The 22,205-nt window shown below is 43.3% G+C and overlaps 1 protein-coding gene across 4 annotated transcripts in view; it reads right to left on the minus strand.

The window, feature by feature from the left end:
• The window catches only part of ADCY5 (adenylate cyclase 5), a 289,872-nt gene that overhangs the window by 102,220 nt on the left and 165,447 nt on the right, over window positions 1–22,205 (minus strand). For 2 of the 4 annotated variants that reach the window (XM_066611796.1, XM_066611795.1), the window contains exons 2-4: window positions 15,195–15,314; window positions 9,043–9,192; window positions 8,009–8,130 (exon numbers count right to left, since the gene is read on the minus strand). In XM_066611796.1, the coding sequence (XP_066467893.1) occupies window positions 8,009–8,130; window positions 9,043–9,192; window positions 15,195–15,314 (392 nt within the window). The remainder of the gene's footprint in view (window positions 1–8,008; window positions 8,131–9,042; window positions 9,193–15,194; window positions 15,315–22,205) is intronic. The other 2 variants (XM_066611798.1, XM_066611797.1) reach the window with 1 other exon arrangement.

Genomic DNA, 22,205 nt, shown 5'->3' on the forward strand with positions numbered 1-22,205 from the left:
TCCAGACCTTTGAGGATAGTCAGTCATCTTAGGAAACAAATGAGATTAATGAGAAGCTTTGTGCTGGCCGTTCCTGAACCAATACAGCAATATGACAGTTTATATATTTAAAAGTAATTCCCTGTAATAATTCAAAAGGTGTTCAAAAGATTGCACGTCCAGTTCTGATTTTGCTTCCTCGGCTGTTCCGTGGATATAGCAGGAGTCAACCTAGCCACTGAAAGGATCTTTTTGGAGGGAGGAAGGAAAGTGAGGGCAGAACTGGGCTCCAAACACATGACACAGGTTGTGGGCCTGAAAGTCAATTACCCTCTGCTACTCTTTCAGCAGTGAAGGAAAAGTCAAGTCCCTATTTACTGCTGAAAGGATGGGGGAGAGGGTTGACTGTGTATCCTCTAAGGCCAATTATATGTTTCCAGCAGTGAAGAGCAAGTTCCCTTCACTATTGAAAAGATCCTGCGTGTGTGGAATAATACTGAAAATAGGTGACACTTTTTAATACTGTCTCTGAACTTTCTAGCAAAACTGAACAGAATCATCTTTGGATAAACAGGAGCTGGTGAAATTGTTCTCAGTATCACAGCCATCCTCTAGAGCAGTAGGTAAGTGCTTACACACTTTCTAGTTTCCTAGTTTCTTTTCCTGTTTAAGCTCCTTGGAAACAAAAATGTGACAAGGAGTCTCTCCAATCATTGCTATTACTTTAATTCAATAACCCCAGCTCTAGACAAGCATTCTCTTCCCGCCCACCTCATTAGAGAAAATTAGTATTTAAAGTTATGAATAATATAACCCTGTAGCCTTAAGAAATACATTAAAATACTAGGCCTCAGTCAAAGAAGTATCAAAATTGTCAAGGTACTTCAACAACAGATAGAAACCTAAAAAGTGTTATTGGAGTCCAAAATGCTTTATTTGATTAGGTTGAGACAGTTGCAAACCTCCCACCCAGTCACACTATGTGAAATCTACCTCCTAACAGCAGCCAACATATACCTGTTAGAATACAGCAGTTTCTCCCTTTCCCCTCCATGCGCTTCAACAGATTTAGAGAGCAAATTTGCTACAGTACCAGTACAGTTAAGTACCAAAACTGATTCCTGAGGGATGTGTGGTGGGAATTCAGTCTCTCTGGGTGTGACACCTCCAAACTGGCCAGAAGAGGGGACATAGCATAGGAAAGAAGCTCTTAAACAGCACATAAAAGTTTTCTGGAAAAACAAAACAGAAACCTTATAACATTTTCCATATCAGGTCTGCTATGTAGTCTGACCAATATAGGGAGTTCTGCACCCTTATTGTAGGTTGCTGTCACCGCTGGTGTAATTGCCACTGCTGCCATCATCATAATTATCACTCCTATCTCCAACCACAAATCTTCATTTTGCTTTCTTTCTACTCTGCCCATGTTTGAATTGAAAGGAACGTACTGTTTACCTTGAACAAAGTGTTTTTCACGACAAAACTTTAAAGAGAAGGGAGAAATGATGACTCTCACCATATCTGGATGGTGTTCATCTCCACAAAGAACACCATGGTGAGACAATTTAGAGCAGGGGTGTCAAACTCGTTTCATACAGAGGGCCGATGTTAGCACTCAGGGCTCCAGCTGAGGGCCGGAAGTGATGTCATTAAGCAGAAAGTGACATCATTAAGCAGCTAATGGCCAGAAATTAGACCTTGTTCTCATATAGAAACTCATTAACTGCAAATGACAGAAGAGAAAGTACGCAAATCTTGGTCATATTTCAAGATTTGGGAAAGCCCAATTTTCATGGGGGTTGCCTTTTCAACTGTAACATCTTAGCAGCTGAAAGTCTGAGGGCTGGATAAAAAGCTTCCGGGGGCCAGATGTTTGACACCCCTGATTTAGAGAATGCAAATGGCAACCAACCTTTGTTCTTCAACATAAAATTTCTCTTTTTGTAGCACCACTGTGACTATATTTGACCACTTCCAGAAACCATCAAGGAACTGTTTTGGCAATTAGTTTCTATAAACAGAAAAACCACACATTGCAAGTTTGGCCTTCAGAAGCCCTAGATAAACCTCACAGGCCCAAATTCTAACCAACTTTCCAGCACTGACATAGCTCATGCGCTGCATCCTGCAGGTGGGTGGCACTCACAGAGGCCTCCTCGAGGTAAGGGAATATTTGCTCCCTTACTTTGGAGCTGCACTGCCCTTATCCCAGTGTGGAAAGTGGGTTAGGATTATGCTCACAACCTACCCGTATTTTAATGTTTTTGTGTCTGTTGTAAACCAATATAAGATTAAAAGACTTCTTAAATTGCACAATTTGTCTTATTATTCTTTTAAAACAGATTTGCAATTTCTTGGTAGGTTTTGATAATAACCATTACGTTTCACACATATGTGTGGAAAGATAAATTTGAGATGCAAGGTCATCCTTGTCCTGATGTACTATCTCACACAGTAACTTCTTCTCAGTGGGAATGTTTGCTTCCCCATACAACTTCACTCAATGTCACAAAAGACTGAATAAGCATGAAACAGACTGTCACTCCCGCTGCTAGCCTCTCCTCACAGCAAACTAGAATTCATTGAAATGCTTTGTGGCCACCATGACCCCCCAAAAAGTCACATTAACCATGAGTAAATTAGAATTTGAATTCTCCTTTCCTGTTCCAGAGTTCCATCAATGCTTTAGTGCAGGGGTGCTCAAACTTTCAACTTTAGGGATGCTGGACCTTTAACAAGTATATAGAAGAGAGAATTGCAGCAGGTGCAACTTGTCATCCCACAGATGACAAGCTGCACCTGCTGAAATTCTCTCTTCTATACACTTGTTAAAGCTCCAGCATCCCTAAAGTTGAAAGTTTGAGCACCCCTGCTTTAGTGTACACAAGAATCTGACATCTATGTGTCCTTCCCTATTCACTCATATGGGAAAAAGCACCAAAGTTATTAACTGAAATGAACAGGGAAGACCTTGAAAATAGAGGAACTGAATGTGTGCACTGGCCCTCACTCATGTAGCATAGTTTAGATCAAGTCATAAAACTGTAAACATAAATCAGGCCCATTCCTCATGTTATTTTTGGGCACATGGGTTTTAAGAGTACAGCTTCTTAGGTATACTTTAGGAAAGGTTGGGGGAATCTTAGAAAATTGCATCTTGGAAATTTTGATGGCTGGTCACAACTTGCTTTGATCAGCAGATCTGAGACTCTAAACAAGCCATATCCTCGGCCCTTACAACAAAACCAACAAAGCTGAAGGCATCTCAGCAGACATGTATTGTGACCTGCCTTGTGATTGACAGATCTCCTGTTTTAGCAGTCTCAGAAGGCAAAACCAGAGCATCTGTACAATCCTGATGGGCCACCATAAATGGCTGGTGAGCGGCATTCTGGGTGGATCACAGGCTGAACAGGTATTGTCTTAAGGTAAGTTCTGTCATGAAAGAACCCATGGTAGATTGTGTAGTTGGCATCAGGATAGGAGTGATCTTGCTCTGTAAAAAGAAAACCAGTACTAGTCCTGAATCTTTCTAGTCTTTACTTGTTGCTGCTGCTGCCTGCTGAATTGTTCTTTCCCTTGGCTACTCACTTCAGTTTTCAACACACATTGATAAGGTTACTTCAGGCATGCATGGTCTTAGAACACAGGTTGCACTTTTCACAGAGGATACAACTGAAACCTGCCTACTCCCAGTGGTGACTGCCATTTGGCCTGTAACACTAGAAAACACGTTGTCCATGTAGATTGGCCATTGCTTTGTAACTCTCCATCAAGAATGCAGAGCAGGAGACTCACAGCATGATGGCTGATCTCAACACAGTCAGTGCTTCTAGACATTTTGAGCTGGAATCACTCACCACAAGGGAGAATGGCTTTGGTGGCATCTCCATGGCAACCATACTTAGCTAGGCAAATGTGTTTTTGTCATATATTCTGCCAAAATTTAGCATTTCAGAGAAATGATAGTGCTTTAGTGGGGAAAATAGGAGAAAATGGAAGGCATTAAGGCAGTGGTTCTCATGTATCTAGCACCTTGATCCACTTTTTAGAATGAGAATCTGTCAGGACCCACCCGAAGTTATGTCATGACTGAAAGTAACATCATCAAATTTTTAATAATCCTAGGCTGCAGTCCTACCCACACTTACCCAGTTGTGTAAACTGTCATTGTTAAAAGAATATACATAGCAGTTTGTTAAAAGTACAGGTCTGCAACATTTCCCCAAATGCAGCCACATACCATGGTAGCACTGTTAATATATTATAAATAATATAATGTGTGCCCATTGGGCAAAAAGGCGGGGTACAAATTATTATTATTATTATTATTATTAATAATAATAATAATAATAATAATAATAATAATAATAATAATAATAATAATAATAATAATAATAATAATAATAAAATACTGAAATGAATGAGGACCCACCTGCAATTGGCTCGCAACCCACCTAGTGGGTCCTGACCCACAATTTGAGAAACACTGAATTAAGGGTATGGCAATTGGGACTATGTGGCCTTGGTCCACGAATATATTTGTTGCCTGCTTTTGGAACATGTACACATTGTGCTAGTGAGAGAACCACTGCACCCTGGACAAACATGTCCCAGTCAAATGCATCCCAGTACTGGACATTTGCATCCATTCCTTTTGTGTCCATCACATTTGAGTCCAAATACAGGAGTCCTACCCCTGTATCCGCAGAGATTCCATTCCCTCGCTCCGTCAATATGGTAATTGCAGATAAGGGAGAAACTCTTTATAAATAACACCCCCGACATGCCCATTGTGGTTTTTCCATAATAGCGCTTGCAGTGCAGGTTTTTCTTACTTAACTGAAGAACCGAATGCAAAGGCAGCCAGCCTGCACACTAGAGGGAGTCTAACTGAACATTAACAGGAAGCATATTTTCTCTCTCAGAGTTTTCAGGATAAGAGAACTCTGCAACGTACATGTATCTCTGCAAACAAGGCCAGAGAAGAGTCTAGCTAATAAAAATGTTAATAATAGTCTATGTTAGTTATTTGTTACAGGCCAACAGACAGAAATAAAAAAAAGAGAAAATCTTCTAATTCACAATGTATTATCTGTTTGCTACAGAAGTAATCTCATGCACCACAGGTGACAAGGCAAATGACTATTTATTAATTTTTCACATTTTTATACTGCCCTTCCTCTAAGGAGCTCAGGAGGGTATAAAGAGTTCCTCTCCTCCTTTTGTCCTCACAACAACCCTCTCAGGTGAGGCTGAGAGATACTGACTGGTCCAAGGTCGCCCAGGAGGCCTCATGGTAGAATGGGGATTTGAACCTGGATCTTCCAGGTCTAAGCCCTGCTCCCAAACCACTACACTACATGTATCTGTATAGACTCAGATAAGAGAACATGAAAGCAGATATTACCCACGTCAACTGTAGATGTCTACTCCAGTGGGTCCCAAACTGTGGACCGAGACCCACTGGTGGGTTGTGACCTGATTTTTGGTGGGTCACCAGAGTGATGGAAAGATCAGATAACTAACTGCCTCAAGACCTGAGGTTATTCAGAAATCAGATACTATAGCTGCTAATTACCCTGCAATGAGTCCAGCAACTACAGTTTGCAAGCATGTGTAAATATAGGGAGATAAATGTTTGAGGATATATATATATATATAATTTAGACTAGTCACAAAATATTTTAGGGCGCAATCCTAACTTGCACTGGAACACCGTGCAAGGTGCAAAACAGAGCGACTAAAATGATTACCGGGCTGGGACACCTTCCTTATGAGGAAAGACTACAGCGTTTGGAACTCTTCAGCCTAGAAAAGAGGTGCCTGAGGGGGGACATGATTGAGACATACAAAATTATGCAGGGGATGGACAGAGTGGATAGAGAGATGCACTTTACACTCTCACACAACACCTGAACCAGGGGACTTTCACTAAAATTGAAAATTGGGAGAAAAGAAAATATTTCTTTACTCAGCCTGTGGAACTCCTTGCCACAGGATGTAGTGATGGCATCTGGCCTAGATGCCTTTAAAAGGGGATTGGACAAATTTCTGGAGGAAAAATCCATTACGTGTTACAAGCCATAATGCGTTTGTGCAACCTCCTAATTTTAGAAATGGGCTACGTCAGAATGCCAGATCCAAGGGAGGGATGCAGGTTATCTGGTGTGCTCCCTGGAGCATTTGGAGGGCCACTGTGAGATACAGGAAGCTGGACTAGATAGGCCTATGGCCTGATCCAGCGGGGCTCTTCTTATGTTCTTAACAGGCAAGCCAAGTGGCTTGTGCTATGGGTCTCCTCGGACTGCGCCACCTCTTGAGGTGGCACAAGTCTGAGGAGAGCAGAGCAGCTTCAAGTCGCTCTGTTCTCCACAGGGACGGGGGTTGGGATCCGGCATAACTGCCAGATTCCAGCCCCACCTCCCAGTCCCTGCCCGCCCGTGGGGCTGCCTATCGCCCCCCCTCCCCCCACTCAGTAACGCCTCCCTCCCTCCCCCTCTCCCATGCCCACCTGTCACCCTTGCGTCAGCTCATCTGAGCCGATGCAAGGAGCCGGGAGGAATCCGGCGTGGAGGCCTCTGTCGGCCTCTGCAGGCCGGCGCTTCTGGGAGTGCTGGCCTGGCTTCCTCCCACAGAGGCGCAAACATGGTTTACGGCACATTTGTGACCCTCCCAGGCCAGCCCAAGGGACTTGGGTTAGTATTGTGCCCTTAGACACAAACACTCTTGCATACCCCTAATGTTATTGTTGGCACAATTATCTAAATATAACAAAAGACAGCATCTGTTTATATGTTAAGGGGCACATACAGGATTGTGTTACCTCTCTCAGTTCCTCTTCTTTTAAATGGCCTGTACCTTGTGATCATGTTCTCATCTTTAATTGCTCTCCCTTCATCTTAGCAAATTGGCCTCCTTTTAAAATTGGTTGTTTGTTTACATGACATTCATAAATGGGCTTCAAATCCAGTGAGGCTGCTGGCTGGGGACTCTGATCTTGAAAGCCTCATTTTAAATACCCTATAAAAATGCCAAACAGATATAAGGCTGAACTCCTCAAAACCAATTTAGAGAGGTTATTTCTAATTAAAAAGGACAAGCTGCAATACAGAGGGCAGTTATCTTGTACTTTGATTTTAGCTCCTTAATTTTCTATTAATTTGATGAGACTGAGACCCCAATCCTATCCGGGAATTGTGCTGCCATAGCTCGCATTCTGGCACTGCAAGGTGCTTTAGGGCGGGCTTGGAATCTGGGCCACTGCTGCCAATGGGCAGGGGTTACGGTGGACACACCAGCACTTCCCAAAACTTCCATCGGCATGGGTAAGTTGATGGCAGAGGCATATCATGGGCAGGTAAGAGGAGGGCAAGGGGCAGGATGGGTATCAGTGGCACCAGTGTTTGCCAGATCCTATCCCCTATGTCCCAGGCTACTTTGCACCTTTTCTCTCCTTGGACTTACACCAGCAAAATGGAGAGGAGGAGACCCACAGGAAATCAGGCAGCCCACCTGGGATAGAGGTAAGTAAAAAATATATTTACTTACTGCTTGTTGGCTGTCCGATTGCCCCCCCCCCCCCCAAGTACATACCGTGGCAGCTGAATGCTTCAGGTCCCCTGATTTAGACACAATGCCCTAGGTGCAGCCTTTATCCCACAACTAGGACTACAGAAGTTAATTCTCCCCCTCCCCCCATTTCTACCATGCAACAGAGGTATAGAGGGCAGAGGAAAGCAGGAGCAGCAATTCTAAAAGTTACATCATAGCCAAAAATTCATGTTTTGCATTGCTTTGTTTTTTTCCCCTTCCTAAAAATATCTACTTCTTAATTGTAGATCATGGTTCTACCACTACAAATGAGACATGAGATACAACACCACAAAGGAGCACCTGTGCTTATCTCCCATTCTGAGGTGCAAAGAGTTTAGGGAAACAAAAGGTGCATTACCTGGTTTCATGCTTTCTTTTATAAATTGCACTATGTTATGAGTGCATTTCACTCCTCTCACATTGTGCTTACCTGACATTGTCATGTTTCTGGATGTAAATTTTATGAAACATCATATCTTCTTTTTTGGCATTAATGTCAGCTTTCATCTCCATGGCAACATGGCGAGGAAGTACAGAGAGCAGGAGGCGCTCCTGTAGTGTTAGACAGATGAACCAATTAAAACACCTGCCTTCTATACAACAGACTCACACATCTCTCTTAGCTCCCATGTCTGCTAGTTGAAATTGTAAGTTCTGTGGTGACCCACCAGTTTGTTTCATCCAAACAATCAAGGATATTTTCCATAAACTCAATCCCTACCTAAGAGTGCCCTTCTGTTCAGTAATTAAACATCATCAGATGTTACCATGATGTATCATGCTTCACTCCAGTTCTAACTGAACTTCCCATTTACAGCAGTTGACTTCTCCAAGTAATGGCAACATCCAACAGGAGCTATTTTGACAGAGTAGGCAACATATTACAGGTATGCTGACCTGTATTGTTTCTTGATGCCACACGAACAGTGGCAATATTAAAGGCTTGCAGCTCTAGTGTGGGCTTTTGCCTGGGAAACAGTCAGCCTTGATCATGGGAGGATATCATCATAGCCCCATTTTGATCTGCAAGCCCATGTGACTTCAAATATCCCCATTTTGATCTGCAAGCCTATGTGACTTCAAATGGCAGCAAAGCCCATGTCTGGAGATTGACACTCTCCTAAACTAGGGCTGGCAACCAAAATCCTATAGAAAGGTGAAGCAAATTTCAGGCTGTCCCCCTCTGAGAACTTGTCCTCCTCTGTCACATCTGAGAATTTTCAAGGGAAGCTAGCCAAGGTTCTCAGACAAATTTCTCAGGGGACTCTGCACATCCTTATCACATCAGAATGACATTACAACTTGGATCAAGCTCACCCTTTACATCTTCATAGGAAAGATTCATCTTGTCATGGCAAAAGCTCAGAAGCAGAACAACCTGCCTTTGCTTTTTTTTTTTTTTGCACTAAAATAAACAACAAATCTCATTCTCAAATGTGATATTATTAGCTGTTATTGTTTTACCTGCTGCTGGTTCTCTCTCTGAGAATGCAGACGAGCTTGAATACATTCCCTGGTCTCCTGGAATGCCTGCCTTTGGGACACCTCAGCTGGATAGTGTGTACACACTCCTACAATGTTTGTGCAGATGAAGATGAGGATGTTGGACACCAGCTGCAAAAGAATGGGGTGGGGTCAAGACAGACAGAAATGGTTACATTCTAGAAAACAGAAGAAGAGGTTCAGAAGAAAGGTCAAGGTCCCCTGCATTCTTAACCATATAAGGGTCTCATATTTTTATTCACAACCTTAAATATGATAATCATTGTTCTCTGCTCTGACCAGATTATTAGAATGGCAGTAGAGAAAATCTCATGTTAATCTCTGATTGTAGTTTATACAAGTTCAAGTAAGTAGTCAAGTATACAACTTCCTGCTGTCTCACTTAACCTCATCCCACAGAGTAGCAGCACGAATGTAATTTTTCTCATGCTCTTTTGGTAACAGTATTTGAAAATTCTGTGTCCCCTGAAACTTGGTAAAAGACACCAGCACTTGAGTTCTGGGAAGTCTGAGAGCCTTTCAGGGATCTGGATAAGCAGCTATTCCACTGAGATACACTCTGATTCCATTACATTGTGGCAGACTCTGGTATTCACCTGGTACTGGATTCTCCAGTCCAGTGGTTCTCACACATTTAGCACTGGGACCGATCAGGACAGAATGAGAATCTATCAGGACCCACCGGAAGTGACATCATCAGGCAGGGAAATTTATAACAATCCTAGGCTGCAATCCTACCCACACTTACCCAGGAATAAGTTTCATTTACTATCCTTATTAAAAGAATATACGTAGTAGCTTGTTAAAAGTACAGGTGTGTAACTTTTCCCCAAATGCAGACACATACCATGGCAGCATCAAGTCTAATATATTAAAAATAAAATATTGAAATGAATGGGGACCCACCTGAAATGGGCTTGCGACCCACCTAGTGGGACCCGACCCACAGTTTGAGAAACAATGCTCCAGTCTATTTAAGGGCTAGTGTAAGCATGAATAAGAATCAGGGAAAAGTAAAGCCGGCACCTGCAAAAACTAGAGACAGACTGGAGTAAAAGGTAACCACTGAGAAGCAGCCTGCAGGGATACCTGCACATACACATCAAATCATTTTGGGCCAGCAGCAGACCAAGGAAACACAGTGCCTTCTCTCCATATTGCTTCAAAGCCCCTGAGTTGTGGACATGATACTGGTAATTTAAAAGGGCTTGCTAAAAAATCAGCTGATATGCAGGATACATCACACATATCCCTTTTTAAAGTGTCATAAACTGGTGGGTCACCTCTTCTTCAAGCCTCCATGTTTCTTGAGAGTTTTCGGTGAGGCCTGAAAACACTGTTGTTTAAACAAGTCTTCTGATTTCTGGCCTTCTTAACATTTTTATACATCTTTTAGTTTTTTACAGGCTTGATTCCTCGGTGACTTGCTCTTTTATTTTGTCTTTTAATCTGACTACTGTTTTTATGGCCTCTGTAATGTGTTTTTAAATGTTTTTATCTGCTATGTATTAATGTTTTTTAAAATCTGTTTTTTAATATGTTGTTAGCCGCCCTGGGTCCCGTTAGGGAGAAGGGCGGGATAAAAATAAAGTTTTATTATTTTATTATTATTTATCCCCAATTCAACCAGTGGTATAAAATAAAAAGCTAGGATGGCGGGTCCAATTTTTAAAATCATCCATGACCCCTCCCCCCATCACAAACACCTTGCATTCCCTTTCTCCATGCACTTTTCTCCCTGCAGGGAAGTCAGACAGACAGACAATCAAGCATTTTGTAAGACGCGCAGGGAAGGAAGACATGTGAAGAAAGGACAGTTCAGATCCTCACACCTGCGGACTCCTTTTTGATCTAAAATCAGATCCCTTGCTCCTTCTTTCTATATGATCCCTTTTCTATGTGTCAGCTTTCTATGTGCTCCCTCTTTCTATGCCAGGTGCGTCAAATTCATGTCATACAGAGGGCTGAAAAGCATTTATGATGCCTGCTGAGGGCTGGAAGTGATGTCATTACACAGGAAGTGATTTCATTAAACAGGTCAAAACTAGAAATAAACACTCTGTTCTCATGTAGGAACTCATTAGCTGCTAATGACAGGAGAGAAAATACAGTACACAAATCTTGATCATATTTCAAGATATGGAGAGCCCAATTATCATGTGTACCACCCTTTCAGCAGTGTCAACTCAGCATTACTCAGCAGCTGAGAGCCCGAGGACCAGATAAAAAGCTTCTGTGGGTTGCATCTGGCCCCCAGGCCTTATGTTTGACACCCCTGCTCTAAGCATTGCACTGTACCACCATTGTCATGTCTAGTTTGGACCTCACTCCTGCATGTTGGAACTTTGCAGGTTTGTTTCAACCATGCATATTCAGAATTTGAACCCATTTCAATAAAACGAATTGCTTTTTGTGCATTTTAATGATTTTATGGGTGAAGGGACCAAGATATTATTTTTCTGCAAACCACAGTTTTATTTAAACCATGAAACAAGCTTCAGTGCTCCAAGTGCCTTAACATCTCATCTGCACAAAATTTGGCAAATCTGTGATTGCTTAGTTAGGCCCAATCCTTTCCATCTTTCCAGCACTGATGCAGCCATGACAATGAGGTATGCACTGCACCCTGCTGTAGAGGGGCAATTCTGGAAGTCTTCTCAAGGTAAGGAACAAATGTACATCAAGATTGAATTGCAGCTGCATCGGCACTGAAAAATTGGATAGGATTGGGCCCTTAGAAACTGAAAACTCATAACCTGTATTTGAATTGTTCCAGGACTCTATATGACCACACTTCATACTATTACTGCCCAATTCTATCCTTGGATTTACAGCAGTGTCCAGCTGCCATAAATCAGCTGCTTACAATGGATAGAATGTACAACTGGTTGCCATTTCTGAGTTGCTGCCCAAAGAAACAAGAGCATCAAAGGTCCAAAGCCACTGGTCTGCACCACAGCAGATAAGGTAATAAGGGGAATAAGGGGGTGTATTGGGGAGGAACTGGGGGGCATGGCAAGGGAGGGAGGAGGAGGATCTGGAGGCAGTCACACACATCAGATCTTATCCTCCCTTTTTAAAACTTCCCCTCTCTTTCTCTCTTCTCAAACATATACCACCAAAATAGGTGGAGTATATCCAAGGAGACCCATAGGTGATTTGGCAGCTTACCAGGGATATGCAAAATATATTTTACTTACCTCCTATAGGCTGTTTGATCTTATCCCCCATCAAAGCATGCAGTGCAGCCTCCATTGGCAGGGCTGCATGCTACAGCATGGAAGGATAGAATTTGGGCCTTAGGATACATTCTCAAGATTGCTCAGTGTTGACTGGTGTCAAGAAAGGCAACTGACTTGGTAGTCTGATTCTGTCAAACCGCAGGTCTGGTGGCTCCACTGGCTACCACTTTGTTTTCGAGCACATTTCAAGGTGCTGTTCCTTTATAGTACAGGACTAAGGTATATGAAGGATCTCCTTTTTCCACATCAACCAGCTTGGCCTCGAAAATCATCAAATGAGACCTGCTCTGTGTGCTATCTCTGGCTGAGGCCAGCTTGACAGCCACAAGGGGCAGAGCCTTCTCTGTAATGGCACTTCAAATTTGGAACTCCTTCCCTTTGTGCTAAGATCAGCATCCTCCCTGTTAACCTTCTGGGGGGGAGCGAAGATGTTCCTTTTCTGATTCAGGTTCCCCCCCCCCCAAACTTCTTTCATTGGTGACATACAATATCTGAAACTGGGTTGCTATGTTTTTATCATTGGCTCCTGTTTTTTTAATTGGACTACTGCCTTATTGCTTGTACTATTACCAATTTTACAGTTCCAGCCTATTTATACACAGATTTTTCATACACGGATTTGATTCAACACGAATGGCCCCTGCAAATGAGAAGGAATGTGCTGATCCCTGGAGAAGGAGAAAATGCACCCCTTTAAAATCAGTTAAAAAAACTGAAGAGGCCTTTAACAAGAGCCTCCTTAATGAGAGAGAGAGGGCAGCTAGCTAACAATTCATCAGTCGTTCTCTCTCCAGCGGACCCCTCCCTTCCCCCTGAGCACATGAAAGAAAGGTGATCGCTTTGCATTGGTGAAGGGAGGGGCTAAGTGACGCTTTCTAAGCTCTTGGAGGGAGACTGGTTGATGGATTGTCTTCTTAATGACTCTTTATCTTAGAGTCAAAAGGTCAGCAAGGCTGTTTTTAAATCACTGGAGTAAAGAAACTTTGTTTTTTAAATTGATTTGCTATAGTGTGTTTTGCCATCCACATGAGTGCTTGGAACAGAACCCACGCAAATAATTAGTCTCAACCTGTATTATGAATTACTTTTAGCTACTCTGACTCTCTTTTATAGTATACAGGTGTGCGTCACTTAACGATGGGGGATACGTTCTACTATTCATGTTGTTATGTGATTAGGTCATTAAGTGAACATTTAGTCCAATCTATTGCCTTTGATGTGTAAACAGACACTTCCTGCCACACACTTGCTGGCTGCAAAGGCTACTAAAGATAGATTGCCTTTTCTTTGCATTTAGAGTGTCTCTGATAGATTGCCTCTCATTTGCATTAAAAGCCTCTCTGCTGAGTAAACAGACATTCTGCTGCAGGATATGGGAGATGCAATTTCCTCATTAAGAGCGGCTTTATTGTGCTTCAACCACCGTCATATATGCAGCCCGTTGCTAAGCGAACAGTTGTTAAGTGGCACACACCTGTATTATATTTTATTTTTAATTTTTCTATTTTTAAGCTCTGTGTGTTCTTTTATGAGAGTTAAGGCAGAATATAAATATTTTTAAAAAATAAAATAGTATGTTTTTGGTCATTGTTCATTTATACAATCTTATAAGCACATTCAATTGATTGAACCACCACCACCACCCTCGGCGTATCCAAAGAATTGCTTTTTTAAGAATGCCATTACAGGACGCTATACATACACTTTAATCCTGGCCTGCTAACAATCAGATGCCATTGCCTTCAACTGTTATGTCAAAGATTCAATAAACATTTTAGTATAATGACCTGTAGCAAGCTCAACAATTGATGCATAACTGTAATTACTAGCGCTTAGAAATGTTTACTCATATGGCAGGAAAGTTGCAAATCAGGGGGGGAAAAATCTCTCCTCCTTCCATTTTATTTCAAAGAAGCTCTTCAACTGTTCCACACCCAAAAAGCTTTTTCTGCTGAGCTTCAACTTTTGCATTGCAGCAAAACATTATGGCCATGCAAATGAAAACCTGGGAGCTCAATATGCTCAGCAAGGGAGAAAATGTACAAGCACATTCTTGGCCTGCTGGGAAGATGACATGTATGTTATTCACATCACAATCATATTCAGAACTGACGCAGCAGGGGTGCATGGCCCATGCCATATCCAGCCCTGAAATGGAGCAGGTCTCCTTGGGGTAAAGGAACAAATGTTCCTTCCCCGTGTTGAGCCCCAGCCTGCCCAGTGTGGCTACTCTGATCTATACCAGCTAAATCGCTGGCCTGAGAAGCCCCATATAGAGCTTTCAGGCCCAGGAGTTAGGATAGAGTGGAGGCCACCTCCACCAAACCCACCCCCTCCGAGGCCTGAACCACCCCCATCTGCACCCTGAAACTTTCCTCCTCGCCTCTGTTTCACCCTGTCCCCTCCCCTGCACAGCTTGGTGCTGAACTTGCCAGCACTGGCAGTCATCAATGTGTATTCGGCACCAGTGGGATGGCGCAGACCCTCCCACCGGCACTGCCTACTTGCAAGTCATTGCAAACATGCCTTATGGCATGGTTTCTTGAACTGTGGGTTGTGACCAGCTTGGTGGGTTGCGACCTGATTGTTGATGGGTCACAAAGGTGAAACTGATTGGCAAATAGCAGATGAACAAAATGCACTGAACTCTATGAAAGTGAAATTGAGCCACATCACACGTTTACTCATGAGTAGGCAAATGTGCCTTGGTCCATTGCAAATGGCAGGCTGAGAGGAATCAAACACTAGAATCCCAATTCAATAAATGCAGCTCCCAAAAAGCATTTGAGAAGGAAATCCCTCCCTCCAAGCTGACAAATATATTGAGCCCTATGGAAGGAGAAACTAAGCTACATGTTTGCATTTACTCACAAGTAAGCAACTGTGCCTTGGCTCATGTTGAAGGTCAGTCAGAGGAGAATGCAAGGCCACCAGAATGGTCCCAATCTGATGAAAGTGGAGCTTAACAAATGCTTCAGAAGGCAGCCCCCCCTAAAAAGTATAAAAACAGAGGCTTGAGCTGATAAGGTGAATTTTTTTTTCTTTTTTAGACTTGTAAAGCCAAGTGGGTCCTGATAGTGATATGATTTAAATATAAGAACTTAAATTGAACTGGGCACTGGGCAGGGCTAAAAATCTTACTGACTATTTTGGGGGGTGGGGGTTTAAGGTTATTGCAGGCAGGCTATAGAGAGAATTCTCTTGGTGGAACAGGTCTGGCTTTCCCATCTCATCTCCCCTTATTAAATTATGTTTTACTTTAATTATTTATAATTATTTTAATTTGCTTGATGGTGTCACTTCTAGCCATGACATCACTTCCGGTGGGTCCTAGACAGATTGTCATTCTAAAAAGTGGATCATGGTTCTAAAAAATTTGAGAACCACTGCCTAACACACATTTCTAATGGTTAGGCATTTGTAAACCATTGTAAACCATTTGTAATGGTTAGGCACAATTGTAATGGCAGATACCGCTGCCCGAACGGCCCCTCCTGACCGAGGAGTTAAATCAGATAGAGGTTAAAAGAGAAGATGTTTCAGACCTCACTGATAAATTAAAGATCAATAAGTCACCAGGCCCTGATGGCATCCACCCAAGAGTTATTAAGGAATTAAAGAATGAAGTTGAAGATCTCTTGACTAAGGTATGCAACTTGTCCCTCAAAACGGCCACGGTGACAGAAGATTGGAGGATAGCAAATGTCACGCCTATTTTTAAAAAGGGAAAGAGGGGGGACCCGGGAAACTATAGGCCGGTCAGCCTAACATCCATACCGAGTAAGATGGTGGAATGCCTCATCAAAGATAGGATCTCAAAACACATAGACGAACAGGCCTTGCTGAGGGAGAGTCAGCATGGCTTCTGTAAGGGTAAGTCTTGCCTCACAAACCTTATAGAATTCTTTGAAAAGTTCAACAGGCATGTGGATGTGGGAGAACCCGTGGACATTATATATCTGGACATTCAGAAGGCGTTTGACACAGTCCCTCACCAAAGGCTACTGAAAAAACTCCACAGTCAGGGAATTAGAGGACAGGTCCTCTCATGGATTGAGACCTAGTTGGAGGCCAGGAAGCAGAGAGTGGGTGTCAATGGGCAATTTTCACAATGGAGAGAGGTGAAAAGCGGTGTGCCCCAAGGATCTGTCCTGGGACTGGTGCTTTTCAACCTCTTCATAAATGACCTGGAGACAGGGTTGAGCAGTGAAGTGGCTAAGTTTGCAGACGACACCAAACTTTTCCGAGTGGTGAAGACCAGAAGTGATTGTGAGGAGCTCCAGAAGGATCTCTCCAGACTGGCAGAATGGGCAGCAAAATGGCAGATGCGCTTCAATGTCAGTAAGTGTAAAGTCATGCACATTGGGGCAAAAAATCAAAACTTTAGATATAGGCTGATGGGTTCTGAGCTGTCTGTGACAGATCAGGAGAGAGATCTTGGGGTGGTGGTGAACAGGTCGATGAAAGTATCGACCCAATGTGCGGCGGCAGTGAAGAAGGCCAATTCTATGCTTGGGAGCATTAGGAAGGATATTGAGAACAAAACGGCTAGTATTATAATGCTGTTGTACAAATCTATGGTAAGGCCACACCTGGAGTATTGTGTCCAGTTCTGGTCGCCGCATCTCAAAAAAGACATAGTGGAAATTGAAAAGGTGCAAAAGAGAGCAACTAAGATGATTACGGGGCTGGGACACCTTCCTTATGAGGAAAGGCTACGGCGTTTGGGCCTCTTCAGCCTAGAAAAGAGACTCCTGAGGGGGGACATGATTGAGACATACAAAATTATGCAGGGGATGGACAGAGTGGATAGGGAGATGCTCTTTACACTCTCACATAATACCAGAACCAGGGGACATCCACTAAAATTGAGTGTTGGGCGGGTTAGGACAGACAAAAAAAAATATTTATTTACTCAGCGTGTGGTTGGTCTGTGGAACTCCTTGCCACAGGATGTGGTGCTGGCATCTAGCCTAGACGCCTTTAAAAGGGGATTGGACAAGTTTCTGGAGGAAAAATCCATTATGGGGTACAAGCCATAATGTGTATGCGCAACCTCCTGATTTTAGAAATGGGTTATGTCAGAATGCCAGATGCAAGGGAGGGCACCAGGATGAGATCTCTTGTTATCTGGTGTGCTCCCTGGGGCATTTGGTGAGCCGCTGTGAGATACAGGAAGCTGGACTAGATGGGCCTATGGCCTGATCCAGTGGGGCTGTTCTTATGTTCTTATGTTACTGCAGGCACTGCAGTTGCTGGTGCAGCACTACAATAGGATTGGGCCGTCAGACCGCTTCACATTTTAATCCAACATATGTTTGCACAGAATAGCACACATTGAACTTCAGTGAGTCCTGGAGATAAATCTGATGTGACATGAGGAATATGTGACTTGATCTTTCGGCATCTTTTTCAGAGCTGAAAATCAGCTGAGGGGTGGCCACTCATTTTATCAGGGAGGCAACACTATGGGGGAGGACATCAAGCCTCGCAGTCAAAATTGCACCTTGATGGCTGAAATGAACACATGGTGATAGGACAAAAATTACTCAGTGCTATTGCACGTCAACTCTCAGATACTGACAAGTGCTGTTTGCAACATTTAAGATTCTGTTAAATGCTGACCACCAATGTTTGGTATTGAATAGTTATTATTATAATTATTAACAGTATTTATATACCGCTTTTCAATGAATATATATATGTTCAGAGGCTATTTGGATAATATTTGGTGTCCACACAAGAGAATTCAGAGAATGAGTTCAGCTTTACTTCAGACAAGTCATCAGAAGGTTAGTAGCTTTTTAATAAATGACAAGCGTACCTCTTGGATTGAGGAACATGATGCCTGTGTTGGAAAAACAACAGCTAGGAAGCAAAGACTGAAAGTGACAGACTGTGGGACGTGGTACAGTCTGCACGACCTCCTTGTGAATGAACAGCAGGATTATGCAAAAACTGGATGCAACTTTAAGGGATCAATTTTGTAAACTGAAAAGCTAACTGATGTAGAACAATATGGTGCTTTATTGCCCTGTTTACTCCAAAATTGAGACAAATACCATCTCCCCATGTTTGTAGTTTTGAAGTTCCATGGATTTGTCCAATGGAGCCTACATGCTGAAGCTACTGGGAACCAATTTCATAATGTGTGAAAGTACTGGCAAGCCATCCCATCAACAAAGCAGTTAATTATAGTGCATTCCTCAAGGCTTTTAGCATCATTGAAAAACTACCGTCCATGTGTACAGTGTCTTTTACACAAGACTAAGAACAGTGATTATACTAATCACATTGTTGTAAATCTCGGCAAAGTCATGGTGACAAAGAACCCAACAACATTTTAAAGCAGGAACTCTTGAAACTGTGTGTGTGAGTGCGTGGGAAACATGTGACTAAAACAAGACAAGAGCAGTGATCTTAAAAATGAGTTCCTTTGCCCTCTGAGCGCAAACAAAATTGCAGCTCATCATCATAAAAAGGAAGAAATTCAATTAGGAAACAGAAGCTAAGCTTCCTAAGGGAATTTAATGGATTTCTGAGTCATGGCTAACATATCTACAACTGAACAGGATGCTTCAGATTGCTTATGAATCCTGTGCAGGAACTTTAGGTGAACTAGGAAAGAGAGTTGATTTTAAAAATATGAACCACTAAAAGCTTCTTAGCAGCTGCATTTCCTATCCAAAAACAAGCAAGGATTCATTCGTGTATTTACAGAACGTGATCTAATGTTCGAACTATTGCAGGGTCACTAATTGCTGGATTATATGTCACTCAATCCTGAAACACCGGAAATCAAGTTACAAGGTGATAAGCTTGTCACAAGTTTAGTCATACACTGCATAATGGTCAGTGTATCCTCATTGCATTGTAGAAGCAAATCAACCTAGTCCCTACAAGCAAAGCTCAGTCAATTCCAGAACTACTTTTCTTCCACTTCTTTTCCTACTTTCACCTTTGCTAGATGTGCATTCCCCTCACCAGAAGTATTGAAGCTCTCATGCACCCCTTTTTTTAAGCTGGAAAAATACAGCAAGGCTAGTTCTCCTGTAGAAAGACCCTCTTGTCCTATCATACCCACCACAATGGCAAGATGCCATTTTGATGTGATCATAATCACTCTACATAATGTAGACACTCAAGTATAAGTTGATCTCACAGATAAGTCAAGGGCAGGTTTTCAGTAAAAAATAATGGAATTTTCTATTACTTTCGGATAAGTGTGTGTGTGTGGGGGGGTAAACTTAGGGGGTGTCTGACTATAGTTTTGTCTGATTTTACCCAAGGCCAGATCCAGAAAAATAACTTTCCAGTAACTTTTATCTAAGAAATGGACAGTCTCTAATTTATTAAAAATACAGTAAAAAATCATAAGACATATTTTTATCCATTATCTTTTGAAGTTCTGGTCTTCACAACTGTTGTGTATGCAAGTTATGCAGGATCGAAATCCTGCATAACTGATTGGCCCATAACTGATTGGCCCAGTGAACCAACCCTAGAAGAACTTCACGTGGCCCTGGACTCCCTTGCCTTTGGCAAGGCACCTGGAAAAGACAGCATCCCTGCTGAAGTCCTAAAATGCTGCAAAGAGATCATCGTCACTGAGCTGCATGAAATCCTCTGTCTCTGCTGGAGAGAAGGTGGAGTACCTCAAGACATGAGGGATGCAAACATCATCACGCTGTACAAGAACAAAGGTGACAGGGGTGACTGCAACAACTACCGCGGCATCTCTCTCCTTAGCGTTGTAGGAAAGCTGTTTGCCCGAGTTGTACTAAAGAGGCTCCAGGTACTTGCAGAGAGCGTCTATCCAGAATCGCAGTGTGGATTCCGAGCCAACAGGTCCACCACTGATATGGTATTCTCCCTTAGACAACTGCAGGAGAAATGCAGGGAACAACGACAGCCACTCTTTATAGCCTTCATAGATCTCACAAAGGCTTTCGACCTGGTCAGCAGAGACGGCCTCTTCAAGATTCTCCCCAAGATTGGATGTCCACCCAGGCTCCTCAGCATCATCAGATCTTTCCACAAGGACATGAAGGGCACTGTTGTCTTCGATGGCTCCACATCATACCCTTTTGACATCCGAAGCGGAGTGAAGCAGGGCTGTGTTCTTGCACCAACCTTGTTTGGGATTTTCTTCGCTGTCCTGCTGAAGTAGGCCTTTGGAACTGCAACAGAAGGCATCTATCTCCGGACCAGATCAGACGGAAAGCTCTTCAACCTCTCCAGACTGAGAGCAAAATCCAAAGTCCAGCTGAAATGTCTGCGTGACTTCCTCTTTGCCGACGATGCAGCTGTCACTACTCACTCTGCCAAAGATCTCCAGCAGCTCATGGATCGTTTTAGCAAGGCCTGCCAAGATTTTGGACTGACAATCAGCCTGAAGAAAACACAGGTCATGGTTCAGGATGTGGACTCACCTCCCTGCATTACAATCTCTGAGCATGAACTGGAGGTTGTCCATGACTTTGTGTACCTTGGCTCAACGATCTCCGACACTCATTCTCTCGATACCGAGCTAAACAAGCGCATCGGTAAAGCAGCTACCACGTTTTCCAGACTCACAAAGAGAGTCTGGTCCAACAAGAAGCTGACGGAACATACCAAGATCCAGGTCTACAGAGCTTGCGTCCTGAGTACACTTCTGTACTGCAGTGAGTCATGGACTCTTCGCTCACAACAGGAGAGGAAACTGAACGCATTCCACATACGCTGCCTCCGACGCATCCTCGGCATCACCTGGCAGGACAAAGTTCCAAACAACACAGTCCTGGAACGTGCTGGAATCCCTAGCATGTATTCACTGCTGAAACAGAGACGCCTGCGTTGGCTTGGTCATGTCGTGAGAATGCATGATGGCCGGATCCCAAAGGATCTCCTCTATGGAGAACTCGTGCAAGGAAAGCGCCCTACAGGTAGACCACAGCTGCGATACAAGGACATCTGCAAGAGGGATCTGAAGGCCTTAGGGATGGACCTCAACAAGTGGGAAACCCTGGCCTCTGAGCGGCCCGCTTGGAGGCAGGCTGTGCAGCATGGCCTTTCCCAGTTTGAAGAGACACTTTGCCAACAGTCTGAGGCTAAGAGGCAAAGAAGGAAGGCCCATAGCCAGGGAGACAGACCAGGGACAGACTGCACTTGCTCCCGGTGTGGAAGGGATTGTCACTCCCGGATTGGCCTTTTCAGCCACACTAGACGCTGTGCCAGAACCACCTTTCAGAGCGCGATACCATAGTCTTTCGAGACTGAAGGTTGCCAATACAATACAATACAATGATTGGCCCAGACTTCTGGTTGGCCAATCGGGTGGTGGATCGAAATCCTACCATCTGATTGGCCCTCTAGTTAATGTTTCAACTGCACCAATCATGGGAAGTCTGGGCGGAGCTAAAGGGTATAAAAGCCAGGGGTGTTTGCCTTGTGTCAGATTCATTGCCAGGTCCTGTTCTGAAGATGGAATAAACGTATTCAGCTGTTATATCTATACCTTCCTTTAGTCGCATGGACCACTATATAACACTGGCGACAAGAATGGGATTTGATTCCTCCATGCTTAACAATGCTAGGACCAAGAGCTGATTCGCTTAGAGCTGATTCATCACTGGGGAATTGTTGCCCCAGACAAAGAAAGAAGGACCTGCTTCCATAAGCCTGCTGAGCTGCCACGATGACCATCTCAGGTCACATCGAGGAATTTGATCCAGCGTCCCCGGAGCTATGGGACACTTATGCAGAACGTCTTGAGTTCTTCCTTGAAGCCAACGGAGTCAAAGATGCCACCCTAAAGTGGCACACCTTGCTCAGTGTCTGTGGCTCTGCCACTTTTGAAATCGCCCAGAATCTCGTGGCACCAGCAGAATTAAGGGCTAC

This window comes from Tiliqua scincoides, chromosome 1, assembly GCF_035046505.1.
Source record: "Tiliqua scincoides isolate rTilSci1 chromosome 1, rTilSci1.hap2, whole genome shotgun sequence".
In the NCBI taxonomy this organism is placed as follows: domain Eukaryota; kingdom Metazoa; phylum Chordata; class Lepidosauria; order Squamata; family Scincidae; genus Tiliqua; species Tiliqua scincoides.